General features: G+C 39.1%; 1 protein-coding gene across 16 annotated transcripts; it reads right to left on the bottom strand.

Annotated features, from left to right (window-relative positions):
* Nucleotides 1-1,573: 1,573 nt before the first annotated feature.
* Nucleotides 1,574-17,698, bottom strand: LOC143988771 (apolipoprotein L3-like). 16 transcript variants are annotated; one of them, XM_077488619.1, is made up of 8 exons: nt 17,001-17,138; nt 13,415-13,479; nt 13,243-13,287; nt 12,808-12,852; nt 11,938-11,982; nt 11,068-11,112; nt 8,785-8,878; nt 3,041-3,217 (listed from the first exon to the last, which is right to left on the bottom strand). In XM_077488619.1, exons 2-8 carry the CDS (start codon nt 13,415-13,417, stop codon nt 3,201-3,203), a joined length of 294 nt encoding a protein of 97 aa, XP_077344745.1. In that variant the 5' UTR covers nt 13,418-13,479; nt 17,001-17,138; the 3' UTR covers nt 3,041-3,200. The 16 variants fall into 16 exon arrangements, with proteins under 16 accessions (XP_077344734.1, XP_077344732.1, XP_077344733.1 ...); XM_077488618.1 differs by lacking the exon at nt 3,041-3,217 and adding an exon at nt 3,224-7,766 and having other exon boundaries at nt 8,727-8,878; XM_077488608.1 differs by lacking the exons at nt 8,785-8,878; nt 17,001-17,138 and adding an exon at nt 17,564-17,698 and having other exon boundaries at nt 1,574-3,217.
* Nucleotides 17,699-21,880: the final 4,182 nt, after the last annotated feature.

The raw sequence follows: 21,880 nt of genomic DNA, 5'->3' as shown, positions 1-21,880 counted from the left end.
TTTCCTTTGTTCTTTTTTACGTATTTATTTATATTGAGTTTTTTTTATTATTTTGTTACTATATTTCTGAGTAATAATTCTGTCTATTGAACTCTTTCTTCTAAACATGTGTGAAGTAAGCATTTTTTTCCACTGGGCATTATATAGAGTAATTTATTAATAATAGTAATGGATATTCACTTTGAAAATCCAATGATGTGCAAGGGAAATATGAAAACAGTATTTTTGCTTGCACATTATTGGATGACTGCAGTAAACACAGCTTCATCTTATTCACTAAGCTAAGTTAGCATTCCTTGCTCCTTTAATAAATTAACCACAGTGGGCCTATTTCATTTATAAACAAACCAAATATTCAGAAAGTCTGTTACTACTATTAGATTAATTGTAGGAATGAAGTAATTAGTAAGGCCTTATACACACTGGACACTTAACTTGGTACATCAGGCTCCGGTGTTTAGTTGTTCTGTGCACAGGCACCAACCAGTCCTGTAGCCAGCAGCCTGTCAAATTCAATGAGAGGCTGACCGCAGCTGGATGGTGCTGGACAATGCAATGAGCGGCACTTATGTTTAGGGCATTATGTGCCCAGGGCTTGCTTCCAGCCACAGTGGCTATCAGCCACTCATTGACTTTGACAAGCTGCTGGCTGTGGGGCTAGATGCTGCACTTGTGCCCAGACCTTACACCTAAATGCCAGAGCCTCATAGCCTTTTGGCTAAACACCCAGTGTGCATGAGGTCTAAATGGTAGAAAATACTAGAGTATTAGGCCCCTTTCACACTGAGGCATTTTTCAGGCGCTAGAGCGCTAAAAATAGCACCTGTATAGCACCTGAAAAAAGCAGCTCCTTTCACTCCAGTGTGAAAGCCGGAGGGCTTTCACACTGGAACGGTGCAAAAAAATGGTAAAAAAATCCTGCTAGCAGCATCTTTGGAGCAGTGAAGGAGCGGTGTATTCACCGCTCCTTCACCGCTCCTACCCATTGAAATCAATGGGGCTGCACGGCTATACCGCTGGCAAAGCGCCGCTGCAGTGGCGATTTGCAGGCGGTTTTAACCCTTTTTCGGCCGCTACAGGGTGAATACCACCGGTAAAACTGCGCTAAAAATAGCAACGCTTTACCACCGATGCCCGCACCGCCCCAGTGTGAAAGGGGCCGTAGAGTATCTGACCTGGAGCAGGTATGCAATAAGTGGTCAAAACTCCTCCCATATCAGCAACTCAAAGCATTGAAGCCCTTGGATTACTGTGAGAGCCAAGCAGTTGAAAATCCTCAACTAATATACTAAGTGAATATTCAATTAAATATCTAATCACATGAACTGTAAATTCTTGTTTGCTTCCTTCATCTGCACATGATTGGGTTTTCAAAGTAAACAGGAATTTGCTTTTAGCACGATTAGATTATTTTAATGAAGATTATCAATTCCTTTACTCCTAGTAAATTTTCCTCATTCTCTCAGGACAGGTTTGTTTTGTCTTTAAGGAAATATCCTTATTGGGTCACAAACAACAGTCAAGATCCTGCAGCCTGCCCAACCCCACACCTCTTTAAAAAGAGAAATTTGCCTTGGGTATATTTGTTCTTTATTAACATAGCATGAGAAATATGCAATTGAGTTAGACAGAAATTTAATAGAAGAGGCATAATTATTGAACATACTGAATTATTAGGTATCAATAGCAAACTGATCCCCTGTTCATACAGCAAATAAATTATTGTATAACAAAATGCTCCTTGATTGTAACTGACTGCCTTCCACATGCATAAATTCTTAAAGGCACAAATATTCAAAACAAGTGATGCTGTTACTAGCTGTAAAAAAACAGTACTCTAAACACCTTCAATAACATAGACCAATACCAGTGACGAGCGATTCAAACCAATGGCCCCCCTCCAGGAGCCAGACAAGATTGGCTGGGAAATCAGTGTGAGAATAGCAAATATTCATTCACTATTGTCACACAACTGGGTGCTCTGGGTGCTCTGCAACCCGAGCCCACCCTTTTTTGAAGCCTATTAGAGCCTCTGGCTTTAACCAGAAGCTTCAAACCCCCCCCCCCCCGTCATTGGAATCCATGCGTCTGGTGCCCTGCACATAGATTAGGTGGCCGGATGCATGGATGGGGTGGTGGTGTCTGTGCACCTCTAATGGACAGGCCGGCACTGACCAATACTCAAAATGTGAAAAATGCTGTCTTGCAGAGATATATATCATTGTCAGTACTTACTTAGTTTGTGATATAAGTAGTCATATTGTATTTGTAATGATTATAATGATTATAAGACGTGTAAAATTTAGCAGATATTCAAACAAACTAATGCTAATGAACTTCTGTAAGCGACATCAATATTAAGAAAGAGCCTCCTATGTTTTGCAAGCCACTGTTCATATACATGTGTGTGTTTGCATTGTTATGCCTTCCATTACCAGGTAAGTTCTAAAGTAAATTGTCTAATTTCATCAAGTAGGGTCCTATTGTTTTCTTGCATGTCATGCAATGTTCCTAGCAGTCCATCCGCAATCTTCCTTATCTCTTCTGCTGTCTCTGTTTTAGCACCTCTATGGAGCTCTACTGATCCCCTTACAAGAAAGGCAGCATCAATAACTATAAACAATGCGGCAAATACTCCAGAAACGGCACGAATTGCTCGCGCTCCCTGTGCTGCTAACTCAGCCCCTCGAGCTGCAGCTTGTGCTATCCTCCCCAGTTGAGCCAATCTACCTACTTCCACTGCAACAAACAATCCTCTGCCCCCCAGTCTGGTCAAATCATGTACTTCTTCCCCAAAAGGTACATTAAGCTCAGCTACGATTTGTGTAGAAAGTTTTTCGATATTTAAAGCAAGTTTTTTTAATGTATCTATCAAGTCGTTAATTTTTTTTATCTTCTCACTTACTATATTACATTTCTTTTTAGTATTTACAGTATCTGCTATAGAAGCAGAAACTCCAGTGACTCCTCCAGCTGTAGCTACACCAATTCCAACACCACTAATTATCAAAGATGTGCCAAGTGTTACTGGTGCTAGAGCGATGCCTACAATGGTGAGGATTCCACCTGCAATCCCAGCTGTACTTCCCACAACATTGGTAATGGTGGCTCCCTTATGGAATTTGTCCACATCGTCTGCAATAGTGTACAGTTCATTAATACAGCCTGAAATAGCATCCTTCAAGACGGTTGATAGGCTTTTATACTCTCCATAATACTGTTAGGGAAAAAAAAAAAACAATTAGAAAATGTTTAGTACAGTTATGTTGGTTGCATAAGCATGGTCGGAATTTTGCATGGACTCTGCATAACTGGGTCCTTATTCTTGTTGTCCCTCTAAAGTTTGTACATTTTTGTTGTTGGAATTGTATGCTATGTACCTACAGTTCACCCACTCTGGCTAAAAATTACCTAGAAATGACCTGCTAGTAAGGTTTTTTATGTAGAGTGCAATGTCTTTTTCAGCATCTCCAGCCCTGGATTCAGATTGCCTTTTGAGGCTATGCCCCTGTACACACGGTCGGAGATTTCGACAACCAAATCCGTCGGATTTTGTCTGTCGGATCTTGTCCGAAACTGTTGCATACACACGGTCGGACTAAGTTGTCGAAAAATCCGATCATTCAGAACGTGATGACGTAATTTCATTACGATGGGACTACGTTCAGGCTAGTAGCCAATAGATTTGATGTAGGAATTTGATCTGAGCATGCGTGGCTCTTGGTCCGATCAAAATTCTCTACACATGATCGGAGTATGTCCGATCGAACCAGTTGGTCAGAAAATATTTCCAACATGTTGGAAAATTGGGTCCGACGGATATTCCGACGGAATCAGTCCGATGCATACCACACACAGTCAGATTATCCAATGACACGGTCCGATAGGACACATTCCGACGGATTCTCCGACCGTGTGTACAAGGGCTAAGACTTATAATACCAAGGTTAGCCAGTCCATGCTAGGGATTTGTCAGTCTAAAACAGTTGCCCCAGGGAAGCAAAAAAGTATAAATGCCATGCGCATAAGCAAGTATTGGAGTGGTCCAAGCACCTAAAATGTCAAAGCAGAGTTTATCTTCAGGGAAAACACTTGTCGGAATGATCAGTAGATTCAAGGATACTGGCATCTGAATTTTTATGCAGTTTACCTATGCTTTTTGTATTTAAAATGTATGTTTAATATGTTTTTTTTTAATGAATACAGAACTGCATTAACAGTACCTCAAATTCAACTTTAAAAGATACATGTCATGGGAGAAGTATTCTGTTGCTATGATTTCAAAACTGTCAGAGTCACTAACTTGAAATAAGTATAGTGAAAGTGGTTGTTGTTAACCCACACTAATAACTTCATATAATCCTCTTTGTTTCCTAATGATATTTGCCCCTTTCTCTGTGTTTTATAAACAAAATGACATTTACACTTGTTTTCAGGGTGCCGCTCAGTGCTCACGTGACCGGCTGACAATCTCCTCTCCCCATCTGGCAGCAGCAGTGGGCAGGGCCGAGATTCCCCTGCTGACGTAAGTCAGGGCGAGAGGAGGAGAGAGCTGGCGGGTCACGTGGGCGCCAAGCGGTGCTCTGAAAACAGGTATAAACGGCATATTTTTTTAATAAAACACAGATGTGCAAATATCATAAGGAAACAAAGAGGATTATATGAGACATTAAAAGTTATTTCAGCAGCAGGAAGGGAGTGGGTGGGCACTGTCATAGGAGCAGACAGGCAGAGAGGGGAGGGGGAGGAGGACACAGGGAGACACAGGAGAGCTGCAGATAGCTGCAGATGACTGAGTCACTGAGATATGTAAACTGATCACGGTGTCAGGGCTCAGCAGCTATGATGCAGTTTACAGGGGGGAGGGCAGAAACTGTCAGGATCAGCCAGGTATTTCAGGCGAAACAGGGGGCCAAATGACACAGCACAGGCACTGTGCTGTATAACATGCTTTAAAGGAGCAGGATTTTCTTTCCTTTTTTTAGGCTAAAAAACACTTTAAGGAATTTTGACTTTTCCATTATTCTTTGGTTTCAATCCTGCTTCAGGCCAGTCAGTGTTAATTTTGACGTCAAATTTCAATTTAGTTTTAGTCATAGTCTTTTGACTAAAATGCCATTTTAGTTTTAGTTGTATTTTAGTCATCTGAATTGTTTTTGTTTTTGTCTACTTTAGTAGACTAAAATTTCCAGTACATTTTAGTCGATCCCCTACATTTCAGTTGACTAAAATCTAATGAATTTAGTTCAAATGTAATGTATTATTTAGGAATTTCTCTAGAATTGCTAAACTGATTATATACTCTGGGAGTAAAATTTGAATAACCTGTTATTATTTATGCTATTAAGGTTTGAACATGCACTACAGACATAGATTTAGCCACTGTGATTATATATATATATATATATATATATATATATATATATATATATATATATATAATCATTTTATTAATAAAACCAAAATATTGCTTTTTGACAAATAGAAGTGCAACTTTAACCACTTCAGCCCCGGTAGGATTTACACACTTCCTGACCAGGCCGTTTTTTGTGATACGGCACTGTGTCACTTTAACTGACAATTGCGCTGTCGTGCGAGGCTGTACCCAAACAAAATTGACATCCTTTTTCCTACAAATAGATCTTTCTTTTGGTGGTATTTGATCATCTCTGCGGGTGTTACTTTCTGCTATAATACATATCCAAAAAAATATATAAAAAAAACGAATTTATTCATCAGTTTGTGCCGATATTTATTCCTCTACATATTTTTCGTTAAAAAAAAATGCAATAGACGTATATTTATTGGTTTGCACAAAAGTTATCACATCTAAAAACTATGGGATAGATTTAGGGACTTTTATTTATTATTTGTTGTTTTTACTGCTAATGATAGAGATCTGTGATTTTTAGTGGGGTTGCGACATTGCGGTGGACAAATCTGACCCCAAATTACACTTTTTGGGGACCAGAGACATTATTACATTGATCATTGCTATAAAAATGCACTGATCAATGTAACAATGACACTGGGATGGAAGGGGTTAACACTAGGGGTGATCAAGGGGTTAACTGTGTGTGTTCTAACTGTAGAGGGAATGGGCTGCCTGGAACACCACAGACATCGTTGTTTCCATTGACTGGGAACAGAAGATCTCCATGATGTCTCCTGTCAGAACGGGGATCTGCCTTATTTACATAGGCAGATCCCCCTTACAGTATCTCACAAAAGTGAGCACACCCTCACATTTTTGTAAATATTTTATTATATCTTTTAATGCGACAACACTGAAGAAATGACACTTTGTTACAATGTAAAGTAGTGAGTGTACAGCTTGTATAACAGAGTAAATTTGCTGTCCCCTAAAAATAACTCAACACACAGCCATTAATGTCTAAACCGCTGGCAACAAGAGTACACCCCTAAATGAAATTGTCTTAATTGGGCCCAATTATCCATTTTCCCTCCCAGGTGTCATGTAAATCGTTAGTGTTACAAGGTCTTGGGTGTGAATGGAGAGCAGGTGTGTTAAATTTGGAGTTATCTCTCTCACTCTTTCATACTGGTCACTGGAAGTTCAACATGGCACCTCATGGCAAAGAACTCTCTGAGGATCTGAAAAAAAAGAATTGTTGCTCTATTGTGGTCTACAAGAAGATGGCCTGGGCTATAAGAAGAATGCCAAGACCCTGAAACTGAGCTGCAGCATGGTGGCGGGTGGTCGGGAAGTGGTAAAAAAATATATTTTTTTTTTAAAACTCTAAACTCTATTGGCTGTAATGCTATTGCACATATTACCTGAATATTTTACCAACAATATTAATAAAAAAAAAAAGTAAAGCCTTTTTCTTATTTTTTTTTCTTTCAGCAGCTGTGTTTCTCAGCTACAATTCTCAAGTACTACCGACAGGTCATGTTTTCAGGCTTTCCATTGTTTTGCACAGGTGATTTGATCAGTTTGCCTGCCGTAATTACCACAGCCATTTCATCTGAGGGAAATCCTGAAAACTTGACCTATTGGGGGTACTTGAGGACTGGAGTTAAGAAACATTGACTTAGTAGATGCCCCTACTTATTCTTATGTGGTATATCCTTGTTAATTTTGGGGTCAAATTTCAATTTAGTTTTAATCATAATCTCTGTTGACTAAAATGCCATTTTAGTTTTAGTCATATTTTAGTCTTTTAACTAAAATGCAATTTTTGTTTTAGTCGGATTTTAGTCATCTGAATTGTTTTCGTTTTAGCTGTATTTTAGTCTACCAAAATAATGTTAATTTAGTCTACGAAAAATCACTAAATCAGAAATACTAAAACCTAACACAGTCAGTCAACTAGCATTTTTAAAAAAGGACCACAATTCAGTTTTTCTCATGATGGGTATATTTAATATATCTACATGCTCTACTTTTTTCTGTTTCAACTTTAATCTCTATCTGTTTAAGTACAACACATACTGACTTCCCAGGGTTAGGAAAGTAAACTTTTGTCTTCTCTTACACAGTGGTCTATCTCTCATGTAAAATGACATATCTGTTACAACTCTCCTGCTTTGCCAACTTTTACAATGGTGATGGTATACAGCCTTGCCATTGCCCATAACATAATCCACTATTGCCGCCATCCATGAGCTTACTTTGAGTAATGACATGCACCCATCCTGGAGTGCATTTGTGTAGACAGGAAGTGGCTGCAAAGAGGATGAAGATAATCCAGAAACACCCATGACAATTTATGATAGGTAACACTTTAGTTGACTAAATGTCACTTACAGTATATACTCGAGTATAGGCCGACCCGAATATAAGCCGAGGCCCCCAATTTACCCCCAAAAAAACTGGCAAACTTATTGACTCGTGTATAAGCCGAGGGTGAGACATGCCTGTCCATCCCTGTGTGTGTGTCCGTCCATCCCTGTGTGTCCGTCCATCCCTGTGTGTCCGTCCATCCCTGTGTGTCCGTCCATCCCTGTGTGTCCGTCCATCCCTGTGTGTCCGTCCATCCATCCCTGTGTGTGTGTGTGTCCATCCATCCATCCATCCCTGTGTGTGTGTGTCTCCATCCATCCATCCATCCATCCCTGTGTGTGTGTGTCTCCATCCATCCATCCATCCCTGTGTGTGTCTCTGTGTGTGTGTGTGTGTGTGTGTGTGTGTGTGTGTGTGTGTGTGTGTGTGTGTGTGTGTGTGTGTCCAGCCTACCTGTGTCCCGAGCCTTTGTCCCGAGCCTCCGTCCCGTGCCTTGCCTCCGTCCCGTGCCGTGCCGTGCCTTGCCTCCGTCCCGTGTCGTGCCTTGCCTTGCCTCCGTCCCGTCCCGTGCCGTGCCTTCCCTTGCCTCCGTCCCGTGCCCTCTTCGTCGGCGCCTCGGCGGCCATTGTAAAATTCAAAAGCCGCGCCTCCGCCTTCGCCTGTGATAGGCGGAACACTGAATTTCCCAGCAGCTTGTGTTCCGCCTATCACGGACATCGTATCATCCTCGTCCGTAGTACGAGGATGATACGATGTCCGTGATAGGCGGAACACAGGCTGCTGGGAAATTCAGTGTTCCGCCTATCACAGGCGAAGGCGGCGCCGGAGGCGCGGCTTTTGAATTATAGAATGGCCGCTGTCTGTCTGCTCGACACGCTGATCGAGCGGGCAGACAGCGATGACTCGAGTATAAGCCGAGGGGGGCACTTTCAGCCTCAAAAAAGAGGCTGAAAATCTCGGCTTATACTCGAGTATATACGGTAGTTAAAGGGATTGTAAAGTATTTTTTTTTTAAATAACAAACATGTTATACTTACCTCCACTGTGCAGCTCGTTTTGCACAGAGTGGCCCCGAACCTGCTCTTCTGGGGTCCCTCGCCGGCTGTCTCTGCTTCCTCCCGAGGGTACTGCCTAGAATGCATTAAGGTGAAAAAACATTTACCTTTACAAGCCCTTTAAGGTTTACTCGCTTGGCACAGAGCCATTCAGAGAATGTCCTGCATTTCTCACAATGAATGCAAAGCATTCGCTGGTTGGACGAGGTGGAGAGGCAGGGCGGTGACATTATGGTTTCCACCTTGTCCAATCAGAAAATTGGAGATGATATGGACATGGACAATGAAAACCAAAATGCCTTAGAAGTATAAATATATACCAGAGGCCAGCCACATATATATATGAATACTCAATAGCTTCTGATCCATCCCGCATACCCCCCAGTAAAATAATGTGTTTTTCCTGGGGGGTATACAGGACGGATCATGAGTTATGATGGCTCTGAGTGACCTAATTCGGTTTCTGCTTTGCTGATTGCAGCCTGGGCTCTTTATTGAGTATTCATATATATCTTGCTGGCCTCTGGTATATATTTATACTTCTAAGGCCCCTTTCACACATGCGGACATTATGTCCGTATTTCATCCATCTTTTTGCAGATGAAATACGGACATACATGCATCCCTATGGGATAGCGGGTGTCTGCGGATGAACATCCGCAGACACCCGCTATCGTCCGCCTCCGCAATTGTCCGATTCTGCAGATGGAGGAAAATCCTATTTTTCTATCCATCTGCAGAGCGGATCGGATGAACACGCACAGACGGTTCGTGTTCACTCGATCCCCCATAGAGGAGAGCGGAGAGCTGGCAGGGCAGTCCCTGCACAGTGTATCGGGACCACCCTGTCATCCGCCGGCTCAGCGGGGACAACTGAGCGATCCCCGCTGAGCAAGTGGATCATCATGGGGCGGATCATTACTGAAGGGGCCTAAGGGGTTTTGATTTTCAGTGTCCAAGTCCATATCATCACCACATATATTGTGTATCATATGCTTTTAATCCTTTTTTTTTTTTTTGGTTTTCTGTACCATGTACTGTTATGAATAAAATATACTTTTTTTATACTCATTACTGTCCATTGTGCCTCTAAAGTCCGACCTTGGGCTATTTACATGTCCGTTTTTTTTTTCTCTCTAACATGCCAGTTAAATAAAATCTGTCACATGAAAGCCTGCTTGATTTCTTATAGATGTGCAGGATTCCTCTCCAGGACCTCAATATATGCAATATCTAGCTTTAGTCAGATTCTAGCATTTATTCGGCTACATTTTTTTGGGAGATTTTGTCTGATTATTTCAGTAGGATCCCATTATCTCAATATATTGTTTCATTGTTCAGACATTGGTATTTCTTGTGCTTTCTTGTGGTTTTTGGATATTTGGAGAAGAACTCATGAGTAGTATTTATTGTCTTTTGTTTTTTAGTTATGTGCTCAACATAACTTGTCATGGTAAATAATTCTATGGATTATAGTATTGTGACTTAGATGTTTTTTGGGGGTTGATTTACTAAAAAAGACTGCGTACTTTGCATATGCAATTGCACTCTGCAAGGGAATCTGCTCCAGAGCTTAGTAAATAAGGGGAAGCTCTGACGACTTTCATCATCCAATCAAGTGCAAGCAAAAATTATGTTTTTTTACCTTCCTTGCATGTGATTGGGTATTCTTTGCAAAGAGAAGCTTGATCTAATTTACAAGTTTTGGAGCAAATTCAAAGTGTCAGGTCTATTTGCCTTTAGTAAATCGACCCCTATGTATACAACTTGTGTATAATATTGTGTTTATAAATTTATTTTATAATTTTTGATTGTTGGATTTATAATTCTACTCCTCCCGGGGGGTGCAATTATTATAATTCATTGTATCTGTTGATTAGAGGTTTTGAGGTGCAATTAGGGGAATAAAGATTCATTTTTTTCAGATTTTCAGATTTTTTCACTTTTTTTTTTTTTTTACATTTTGTTATGGATGTTTAGGAGTTTTCTGTGACACCTTTATACATTCATCCCAAGCTCTGAAAGTAGTCAAGTAACATGTTAAAATGAGCTGACAACCCCCCCTGCTGGATGTAAATATGAAATATTCATATGCAATATTTTCATTTTTACTTGAATAAAAATTAAGACATATTTTCAATCTGTAATCTGGAAATATAGAATGCAGGAATGCTATCTGCAGCCTTAACAAACATTAGGGAGAATTCAGAAGGCATGTTCAGGATGCTTTATGGCTTAATTTTTACAAGATATACTTTATATTACCTCAAATAGCTTCATTTGCATCTCTTTTTTGCTTGAATGATTAGCCTGTAAGAACAAAAAAGTATGTCAATATCCAAATTATATGATATATATATATAGATAATTTTTGGGGGTTGATTTACTAAAAAAGACTGTGTACTTTGCACATGCAATTGCACTCTGCCAGGGAATCTGCACCAGAGCTTATTAAATGAGGGGAAGCTCTGACGACTTTCATCATCCAATCATGTGCAAGCAAAAATTATGTTTTTTTTACCTTCCTTGCATGTGATTGGGTATTCTTTGCAAAGAGAAGCTTGATCTAATTTACAAGTTTTGGAGCAAATTCAAAGTGTACAGTCTATTTGCCTTTAGTAAATCGACCCCTATGTATACAACTTGTATATAATATTGTGTTTATAAATTTATTTTATCATTTTTAATTGTTGGATTTATAATTCTACTTCTCCCAGGGGGTGCAATTATTATAATCCATTGTATCTGTTGATTAGGGTTTTGAGGTGCAATTAGGTAAATAAAGATTCATTTTTTTCATATTTTCATATTTTTCATTTTTTTTTTTACATTTTGTTATGGATGTTTATGATTTTTCTGTGACACCTTTATACATTCATCCCAAGTTCTGAAAGTAGTCAAGTAACATGTTAAAAGGAGCTGACAACCCCCCCTGCTGGCTGTAAATATGAAATATTCATATGCAATATTTTCATTTTTACTTGAATAAAAATTAAGACATATTTTCAATCTGTAATCTGGAAATATAGAATGCAGGAATGCTATCTGCAGCCTTAAAAAAACATTAGGTAGAATTCAGAAGGCATGTTCAAGATGCTTTATGGCTTAATTTTTACAGGATATACTTTATATTACCTCAAATAGCTTAATTTGCGTCTCTTTTTTGCTTGAATGATTAGCCTGTAAGAACAAAAAAGTATGTCAATATCCAAATTATATGATATATATATATATAGATGTTTTTTGGGGGTTGATTTACTAAAAAAGACTGTGTACTTTGCATATGCAATTGCACTCTGCAAGGGAATCTGCACCAGAGTTTATTAAATGAGGGAAAGCTCTGACGACTTTCATCATCCAATCATGTGCAAGCAAAAATTTTTTTTTTTACCTTCCTTGCATGTGATTGGGTATTCTTTGCAAAGAGAAGCTTGATCTAATTTACAAGTTTTGGAGCAAATTCAAAGTGTACAGTCTATTTGCCTTTAGTAAATCGACCCCTATGTATACAACTTGTATATAATATTGTGTTTATAAATTTATTTTATAATTTTTGATTGTTGGATTTATAATTCTACTCCTCCCAGGGGGTGCAATTATTATAATCCATTGTATCTGTTGATTAGAGTTTTGAGGTGCAATTAGGTGAATAAAGATTCATTTTTTCATATTTTCATATTTTTCACTTTTTTTTTTTTACATTTTGTTATGGATGTTTATGAGTTTTCTGTGACACCTTTATACATTCATCCCAAGCTCTGAAAGTAGTCAAGTAAAATGTTAAAAGGAGCTGACAACCCCCCCTGCTGGCTGTAAATATGAAATATTCATATGCAATATTTTCATTTTTACTTGAATTAAATTGAAGACATATTTTCAATCTGTAATCTGGAAATATAGAATGCAGGAATGCTATCTGCAGCCTTAAAAAACATTAGGCAGAATTCAGAAGGCATGTTCAAGATGCTTTATGGCTTAACTTTTACAGGATATACTTTATATTACCTCAAATAGCTTCATTTGCATCTCTTTTTTGCTTGAATGATTAGCCTGTAAGAACAAAAAAGTATGTCAATATCCAAATTATATGATATATATATATATATATATATATATATATATATATATATATATATATATATATATATATATATATATATATATATATATATGTATATATATATATATACATATATATATATATATATATATATATATATATATATATATATATATATATATATATATATATATATATATACATATATATATATATATATATATATATATGTGTGTGTGTGTGTGTGTGTTTTGGGGGTTGATTTACTAAAAAAGACTGTGTACTTTGCATATGCAATTGCACTCTGCAAGGGAATCTGCACCAGAGCTTATTAATTATTGCTTTATGGCTTAATTTTTACAGTATATACTTTATATTACCTCAAATAGCTTCATTTGCATCTCTTTTTTGCTTGAATAATCAGTCTGTAAGAACAAAAAAATATGTCAATATCCAAGTTATATATATATATATATATATATATATATATATATATATATATATATATATATATATAATTTCTTCACAAGTAGTAAATTCTATTTAGCCTACCATTTCTGGTTTTACTTCTTGAAAAGTCTGCTGGTCCACAGTTTATATGTGATGATGCACTAAAACTAATAAAGAAAAACATTTTTAAACTTTTAAAATAATCTCAAGTACAATATCAGTGTTATGTAGATGCTGCATATATTAATAATTGTCTTTTTATCTAATTAACTAGTGGGATACAATGTTATATTTTATATAATGACCAACTGACGTATTTCGTAAAGTGCATTAAAATGTTTTCAATTCAAACATTAAATGATTTAAGAAGAGATAAGTGCAATTGGAAGATTTTTTCTAGATTCCAAGTTCTATAGAGGAAATTAATAGAGTTGCTGTACTTTTTGTATAGGACTGGAAAAGATGTAATGGATATCAAAATGAAGTAAATGAATAAATAAAAAAGATAAATACATTCTAAGTAAACATCTTTTAGTGTAAGGAGAAAATTCTGGACAGGCACACTCAAAGTCAATGCCTTTATTAAAAGAAGGTAATACTCCAAGAAATACAAGCCACCTCAAACAACGTAATACAGGAACTGACGCGTTTCACACTTTCAAAAGTGCTTAATCATAGCTAGAGAACCACAAACATTAACTGCAATATATACACTGATCTATATTGGACATGTGACCAAACCTGTGAATAAATTACTCTAATTGGCGAGACTGGGCGAAACTGTGAGCGGAGCCGAGCGCCACAGATATACATACATAGCCAAGTGTACACGGCTAGTTTCAGCTCCTCTCGGCTCCACTCACAGTCACGCCCAGTCCCTGTGTTATGTCCATCATAAGGCGGGACTGGGCGTGACTGTGAGCAGAGCCTAGAGGAGCCGAGACAAGCCGAGTACACTCGGCTGTGTATGTATATCGGCACCACTCACAATCAGCCAGGGATCGATGGGGATCGGCGTATAACACGCACCCATGATTTTCCCCTGATTTTAAGGGGAAACAAGTATGTGTTATACACCGATAAATATGGTATGTATAAAAATATATAAGAAAAATATATTAAGAAAATGCTACTGGCAATAAAAAACAAAAAACATTTTGGTAGAGCATCCATTGAATATAAACAAGGAAAAAGAATACTTAATACCAAGTACATGTGTGATAAAATGAAGTAAAGTAAAATATATCAGTGTAGACTAAACATATACAAGTTGAATATAAATATCTATACTTAGATATAAACTGTGTTAAGAAAGTGAACTGACGTGAAAATGATATAAAGAGACTGAAAATGGAATATAATGATAAACAGATAACATTTATAGACATGTGTATCTAGTAAGTATAAACATATGTATACGTAAATGTATGTCAAATACTAAACTAAGTCTGAAAGTGTCAATGACCACAAACTTGCAGAAATATGCACTAAACAGAGAATACCAATGTATTCAAGAAATCATGATGTCTCTGCTGCCTATATAAAAATATGAAATACCTATATAGTATAACTATTACTGAAAGTGAATATGGCTCATGCATATATAAAAATGGATGTGGCTTCTAGATATAAACTATTTAGAAAATGGCTAATACATGTAAGATTTTCTACTTTTTTCCTACATGGACAAACATATCATTATTAAAACCATAAATTTAAAACATTAGATATTATAATCAAATATCACAAATATATGCACAAGATCTAAATGTGCATTCGTGTCCATTTAACTATCCAAGTGTCCGTTTTTTTTCCCCAAAAAATGTTTTCACATCACCTCAAAACCTATAATATGAGCATATGTATACTAAAGTGGACAACTATAGAGGGGCACAGGAAAAGATGAGGCAGAACCTGATGTTGTACTCACTAGGAAATATATGTTAGCAACTACCCCAGAAATAATTGCATAGAAATTGCATAAAAATAAGAATAATCAAAAGATACATGAAAACTGCATGCAAATTGCACGCATATTACATGGGAACAACCCACAAAAAACGGAAATTGTAAAAGAACCCATTATATATGGAAATATCACAAACAGCAAAAGGATGGAAAAAAGGTGAAAAGGGGAGGAAGAAAAGCAGCATCTCCATTTTCTGTATTTTGTACGAGAAGAAACAAAAGTAAAAATAAGACAAAATTGAAAACACAGGGATGAATCAATGTAAACATGTGAAGATATACTTAAATGTGCATTCATATATCTGAAAATGTACATCCTACAGCTGTTTATGAAATAAACGTATGTACTAAATGGTATATCAATATTGAGCCAGCACACATCCATATGTAGGTAAGGGGAAGAGGAATGAATCCCGAGCCCCTTAATTAATGTAATGTTTGGGGTTTTTGCCAGAAGCATTTTCTTAATATATTTGTATTCATACTTATTTCTATTTATCAGAATACTTATTTGTGCTCTCACATTTAACCACACATGTCAGCTATACATATTAATTAACTCTAATTCATTCACAGGTTTGGTCACATGTCTAATATAGATCAGTGTATATATTGCAGTTAATGTTTGTGGTTCTTTAGCTATGGATAAGCTCTTTTGAAAGTGTGAAACGCATCAGCTCCTGTATTCTGTTTGCATTTCTTGGATTATTGCCTCCTTTAATAAAGGCATTGACTTTGAGTGCAGCTGCCCAGAATTTTCTCCTTACACAATTGCCTATGCTTAGCCTGCACCTGCTGTTCCTATTTTACATAGTTAAGACACCAGTCTATCCTGAGTGAGTGTGGGTGGGTGTCTACAATTATCCCTATTTATTTAAGGTACCCGTATAACAGTCAATTTTACACAGCGCTCCACACGTACAACACACACTCCATACCCTTGTGGAGCCCACAATCCAAGGTTCCCAACTCACATTCATATACTAGGGCAGAAGCCAACCAGAGTACCCAGAGGAAACCCACACAGACACAGGGAGAATATGCAAACTCCAGGAGGGTAGTGTTGTGGTTGGGATTTGAACCAGCAACCCTTGTTACTGCCAGGCGAGAGTGCTAACCACTACACCACTGTGCTGCCCAAAGGAGGAGCACTACATTTCCAGACACCCTTCCTAGAATGGCATCCCTCAAACATTTTTTGTATTCTGTCCCTCTCCCTTCATTTTTTTGGAATAAGCATGTCAAGGAAAGAAGAGGACGCAGTATGTGATATAGCACAACTTTAAATGTTCTTATATATGATGTAGGATAACGATAAAACCAGCTTAGTATCCTAAACCTTAATCTGCAAAAATACAGGCATACCCCACTTTTAAGTACACAATGGGGTTTATTTGCTAAAGCTGGAAAGTGCAAAATCAGGCTCATTTCTGCATAGAAACCAATGAGCTTCTAACCCCAGCTTGTTCAATTAAGCTTTGGTAATAAAACTTGGAAGCTTATTGGTTTCTATGCAGAAGTGAGCCTGATTTTGCACTTTCCAGCTTTAGTAAATAAACCCCATTGTGTACTTAAAAGTGGGGTATGCCTGTACACCACAGGCAAAACTAATACTAAAGACATCCCTGTGCAGTTACCAACTATTGTATAAGGAAAACTTCAATATTTACTGCTTGTAACTGCAGATAGCCTATGCCCTTTAGACAATATAAAAACTTACTTTGCTTCAGGGGAGGTGAGATGCTAGCCGTTCAGATGATTGTGTCTTAAATGTGAAAGTGAAAGAATTTGCCTTTTATATACTCCACCTTGATGAAGCTATTCAATAGCTCATTTCTGTGTTACACGTATGTTTTCGTTTTTGAAGTCAGTGTATGTGATGGAAACCCCTTGTAGTGTTATATATACAAAAATGATCTGCAGCTCTAAAAAGTATGCAAAAACAATGAAATCAAAATGTGAATGACTGCAAAAAATTAAGTTAAGTACTTCTATACCTTCTGTATAATGTAAATAACCATAAGTGGCATAAAAGGTCAATAAGTGATATATGAATATCAACAAATAAAAATGATATGGAACAATAACATAAAGATCACAGGACATCCATTCAGTGAGTCCATATAGTGTTATACAAAAATTAATATAACATGAAAAAGAGGTCCATAAAAAAAAAAAATAATATAGTGAGGAGATGACTTCCAAGCCAAGAAATTTCCATGTGACATCAATATTAAATGAAAAAATAGCAGTAAAGCCACCTGCGGCTGTGAAAAGGCTTACCGGAGTAGGAGGACTCAAATGGGCTTATGCTCAATGAGTCAGTAGAGCTTGTGGTGTAAAACACCAATGCATGGGACATCTACGCATGTAGTGAGGATCAGAGTAGAAGGTAATCCATTCATCCAGGGATCAACACAAACCAGCAATCATTGGAAATGGCCAGCGTGATGTACTGGAACCTCTCATGCAGTCAAACAATATAGCCTAAAAGGGAGAAAAAAAACTCCACATAGTGTGAACCAGTAAAAAATGTTATACGTTTATTAAAATAGGTGTAGCGCACTACCCCCTCAGGAGCTGCTGTGTTAGTTCATCTGCCAAACACCATTACCGCCATACACACCACTCCCAATAAAACTGCAACAGTCCATCTTTAAGTTTTTCTTATTCTTGATTGTATTTGCATGAAACTTAAACTTGAATAAAATAATGGTTTCTTAACCTCCCTGGCGGTCTGATTCAGTTTGGTTTTAGGTGCTGAAAGCGGTACAATTATTTGGCATGGAAATTTGGCGTTTTATATTGTAGTCCTGTAATTCTTAGGAATAACTCTCTTAAATCTGTTCAAACCAGAGTCTAGCAGACATCCCGGGTATGATAAAGTTTATAATATAATAAATAATAATAAAAATTATTCAATAATGTAATCAAATCCTAAAACACTGAAAAAGGGACACTTTTTGGTTGCTATGGACAATCTCCAAATTTCAGGCAGAAAAAAACAGTATTTATAATATAAAAGTGCATGCGGGGCACTGCACAGACCACTAGGGACAAAGGGGGTGTGTAATTTTTTAATACAGTACTGTAATCTGTAAGATTACAGTACTGTGTGTGTTTTGTGTACTTTTACTTTTTTGAATTTGCCGCCGTTCTCCACTCCCGTGCGCCGTAACGCCGCAGGGAACGGAGCTCGGCGGCATTCGACACTGTGAATCGAGCGGAGGACAGCTCGATCACACAGCGCAGAGGACATCGCTGGATCCAGGGGACAAGGTAAGTAACTCTTCCTGTGTCCTCCCCTGCATCCAGCGATGCGATCCCGAGTCTGGCTCGGGGTTACCGCTCCTGTTATTAAAATCCCAACCCGAGCCAGACTCAGGATTACCGCTAGGGGGGTTAGGATGCTCTCTTGCTGCTTTTAGATTCTTCACTTGATTGCTATGCTAAAGAGTCACTCTAAATAACTTTTTAGTGATAGACTTTGGTAGAGTTGTAAAGAGTCACTCTGAATAACTCTTCACAAATATAGTCCCAGAGAATACATAGGCTGGATGATATAGAGTCACGCTGAATAACTCTTCACCCTAAGGCCTTTTCCTTTAGAACGTTTCTGAATCCCGGGTATACATGCTGCTCTACCTCCGCCTGGTGACTGCTTCTTCAATTAGTACAGCACTTCCAAGATAAACAAAAGGCATCACTCTGAATAATCCCTTTTTCCTGACTGATTGGATTTCCCTTGGAGTTGAACCTAAAGCCACAGGCCATCACCGCCTATCTCCATGACTCACGTTCCAGCATCCCTCAGTCTTTGGAAGCACTGTTTCTCTGGGTTTCCACTCACTTGTCCTCCCGATTAACAGTCCATGTTCCAGTCACAGAAAGTCGATCACCCAGTCTATGTTGTCCACTTAGTTCCTACTTCTTCCTGATGACTCCTCCATTCCTCCTCTCTGCATGGCGTTTTCCCCTCCCCGCAAGGGGGGGACACCCAGGCTACCACCAGCTACTCCAAGCTCCTTTTCTCTATCCACACCAGACTAGCCCTCCCGGAGCAGGTGACCCCATCTTATATAGGAGCCCTCTCCTCTGCCAATACAAATTAATGATTGGTCAGAGCTCCGCACATGAGCTGCCTGCCACTCAGGTCTCAAGTCCTGCCGCTCTTCCAGAACAATTCCACAATCAGGGGAGGTATCCTTTGAAACAAAGCCCCCCCCCCCCCAACTACACTAACACTCCCACTCCCCAGTTCAAAACATCCAAGCCTGTCTGAAGTCACAGGTATGGCTAAATTTGCCTAAAACGGGGTCCTGTCACTGAAAAACACTCAATAATCACCTACCTTTGGGTAGTGACCGCTACATATAGGTTTTAGTAGCTGTATAAAGCGCTTAAAGTGTACATTATGACCAACACAAAGGCATCCGCAGGGCTTGACTTTCGTTTTTTTTTTACGTGTTTTGTCTAAGGAGACATCATCTGGGGTGTATAGATATAGAACCCCCAGTCATGTAAATGCCCACCTGTGATTGCAATCTGTGCTTCTGATATGATAGCATGACACTTCCTGTTTGGCAAAATGGCGCTGGGGCGTGCGTTCCAAGTCAATCTGAATTGAGTAGAATATGCCTCAGAGAGATATGGGGGCAGGCCAATTCTGTTCAAGCCTCGCTCTGATCACCAGACCGAGTGTGCAAATTAGCCGACACGTGGAACGCCCTGTATGGATGTCGGCGCTGCTCCCGGCTGGATCACTCCCGCCAGACCATCTGCGGTTCAAGCCTCACTCTGAAATAACCAGAGCGGCTGTTGTAAACGCCGCGTCATCAACAGAAAGTTAAAAGTGGTGACACCACCACATGTTTTTTAACCACTTCCCGACCAGCGCACGACGATGTACGTCGACAGAATGGCACGGGCAGGCATATTGGCGTACAGGTACGTCCAATATTCAATGCCGCCCTGCCATCGGGAGCGCGCCGCCGGCGGCGCACTCCCACGCTAGTCGGGACCCCCGTGAGTCCGGTCGCAGGACCCGCGGACTCAATCGCCGCGGGCATCCCCGCGATCGTCTCACGGAGCGGCCGAATGGAGGAAATGCTGTGTAAACAACTTTTCTCCATTCTGCCTAGCAACTAGTAACGCTGATCTCTGCTCCATGTGATTGGAGCAGAGATCAGTGTTCACTAAATGAAAGCCCAACCCCCCCACAGTTAGTAACACACCCCTAGGAACACTTAACCCCTACACTGCCACCCACTGGTTAACCCTTTCACTGCCAGTGTCATTTACACAGGAATCACTGCATTTATATAGCAGTGATTACTGTATAAATGACAATGGTCCCAAAAATGTGTCAAAAATGTCCGATGGGTCCCCCACAATGTCGCAGTCACAATAAAAATCGCCGATCGCCGCCATTACTAGTAAAAAAAAATAATAAAAAATTATTAATAAAAATGCTATAAAACTATCCCTATTTTGTAAACGCTATAACTTTTGCGCAAACCAATCAATAATCGCTTATTGCGATTTTTTTTATTTAACCACTTGCAGACCGGACCATTTTGCTGGGTTAAGACCAGACCACTTTTTGCGATTCGGCACTGCGTTGCTTTAACTGACAATTGCGTGGTTGTGCGACGTGGCTCCCAAACAAAACTGACGTCCTTTTTTTCCCACAAATATAGCTTTCTTTTGGTGGTATTTGATCACCCCTGCGGTTTTTATTTTTTGCGCTATAAACAAAAATAGAGCGACGATTTAAAAAAAAACACATTATTTTTTACTTTTTGTTATAATAAATACCCCCAGAAAATATATAAAAAAAACATGTTTTTCCCTCTGTTTAGGCTGATACGTATTCTACATATTTTTGGCAAAAAAAAATAAATTGCAATAAGCGATTGATTGGTTTGCGCAAACGTTATAGCATTTACAAAATAGGGGATAGTTTTATGGCATTTTTATTAATAATTTTTTTTTTACTAGTAATGGCGGCAATTCAGGGATTTTTATTGTGACTGCGACATTATGGCGGACACATTGGACATTTTTGACACATTTTTGGGACCATTGTCATTTATACAGCAATCACTGCTATACAAATGCAGTGATTCCTGTGTAAATGATACTGGCAGTGAAGGGGTTAACCAGGGGGTGGCAGTGTAGGGGTTAAGTGTTCCTAGGGGCGTGTTACTAACTGTGGGGGGCTGGGCTTTGTTTTAGTGAACACTGATCTCTGCCCCAATCAGATGGAGCAGAGATCAGCGTCACTTGTTGCTAGGCAGAACGGGGTGATGCTGTTTACAACGGCATCTCCTCGTTCAGCCACCCCGTGAGACGATCGCGGGTATGCCCGCGGCGATCGAGTCTGCGGGACCCGCGACCGGACTCACGGGGGTCCCGACCGGAACGCGAGCGCGCCGCCGGCAGCGGGCACACGATGGCAGGGCGGCATTTAAAACTGGACATACCTGTATGCCAATATGCCTGCCCATGCCATTCTGCCAACGTACATCGGCATGCACCGGTTGGGAAGTGGTTAAGGACCAGGTCTCTAAAAATGGAAATGGCCGGAGCCATTTGGAC

This window comes from Lithobates pipiens, unplaced genomic scaffold (assembly GCF_037356315.1).
Source record: "Lithobates pipiens isolate NorthernLeopardFrog02 unplaced genomic scaffold, aLitPip1_a1.2 Scaffold_18, whole genome shotgun sequence".
Lineage (NCBI taxonomy): Eukaryota > Metazoa > Chordata > Amphibia > Anura > Ranidae > Lithobates > Lithobates pipiens.
This window is presented reverse-complemented; position numbering and strand designations above follow the sequence as displayed.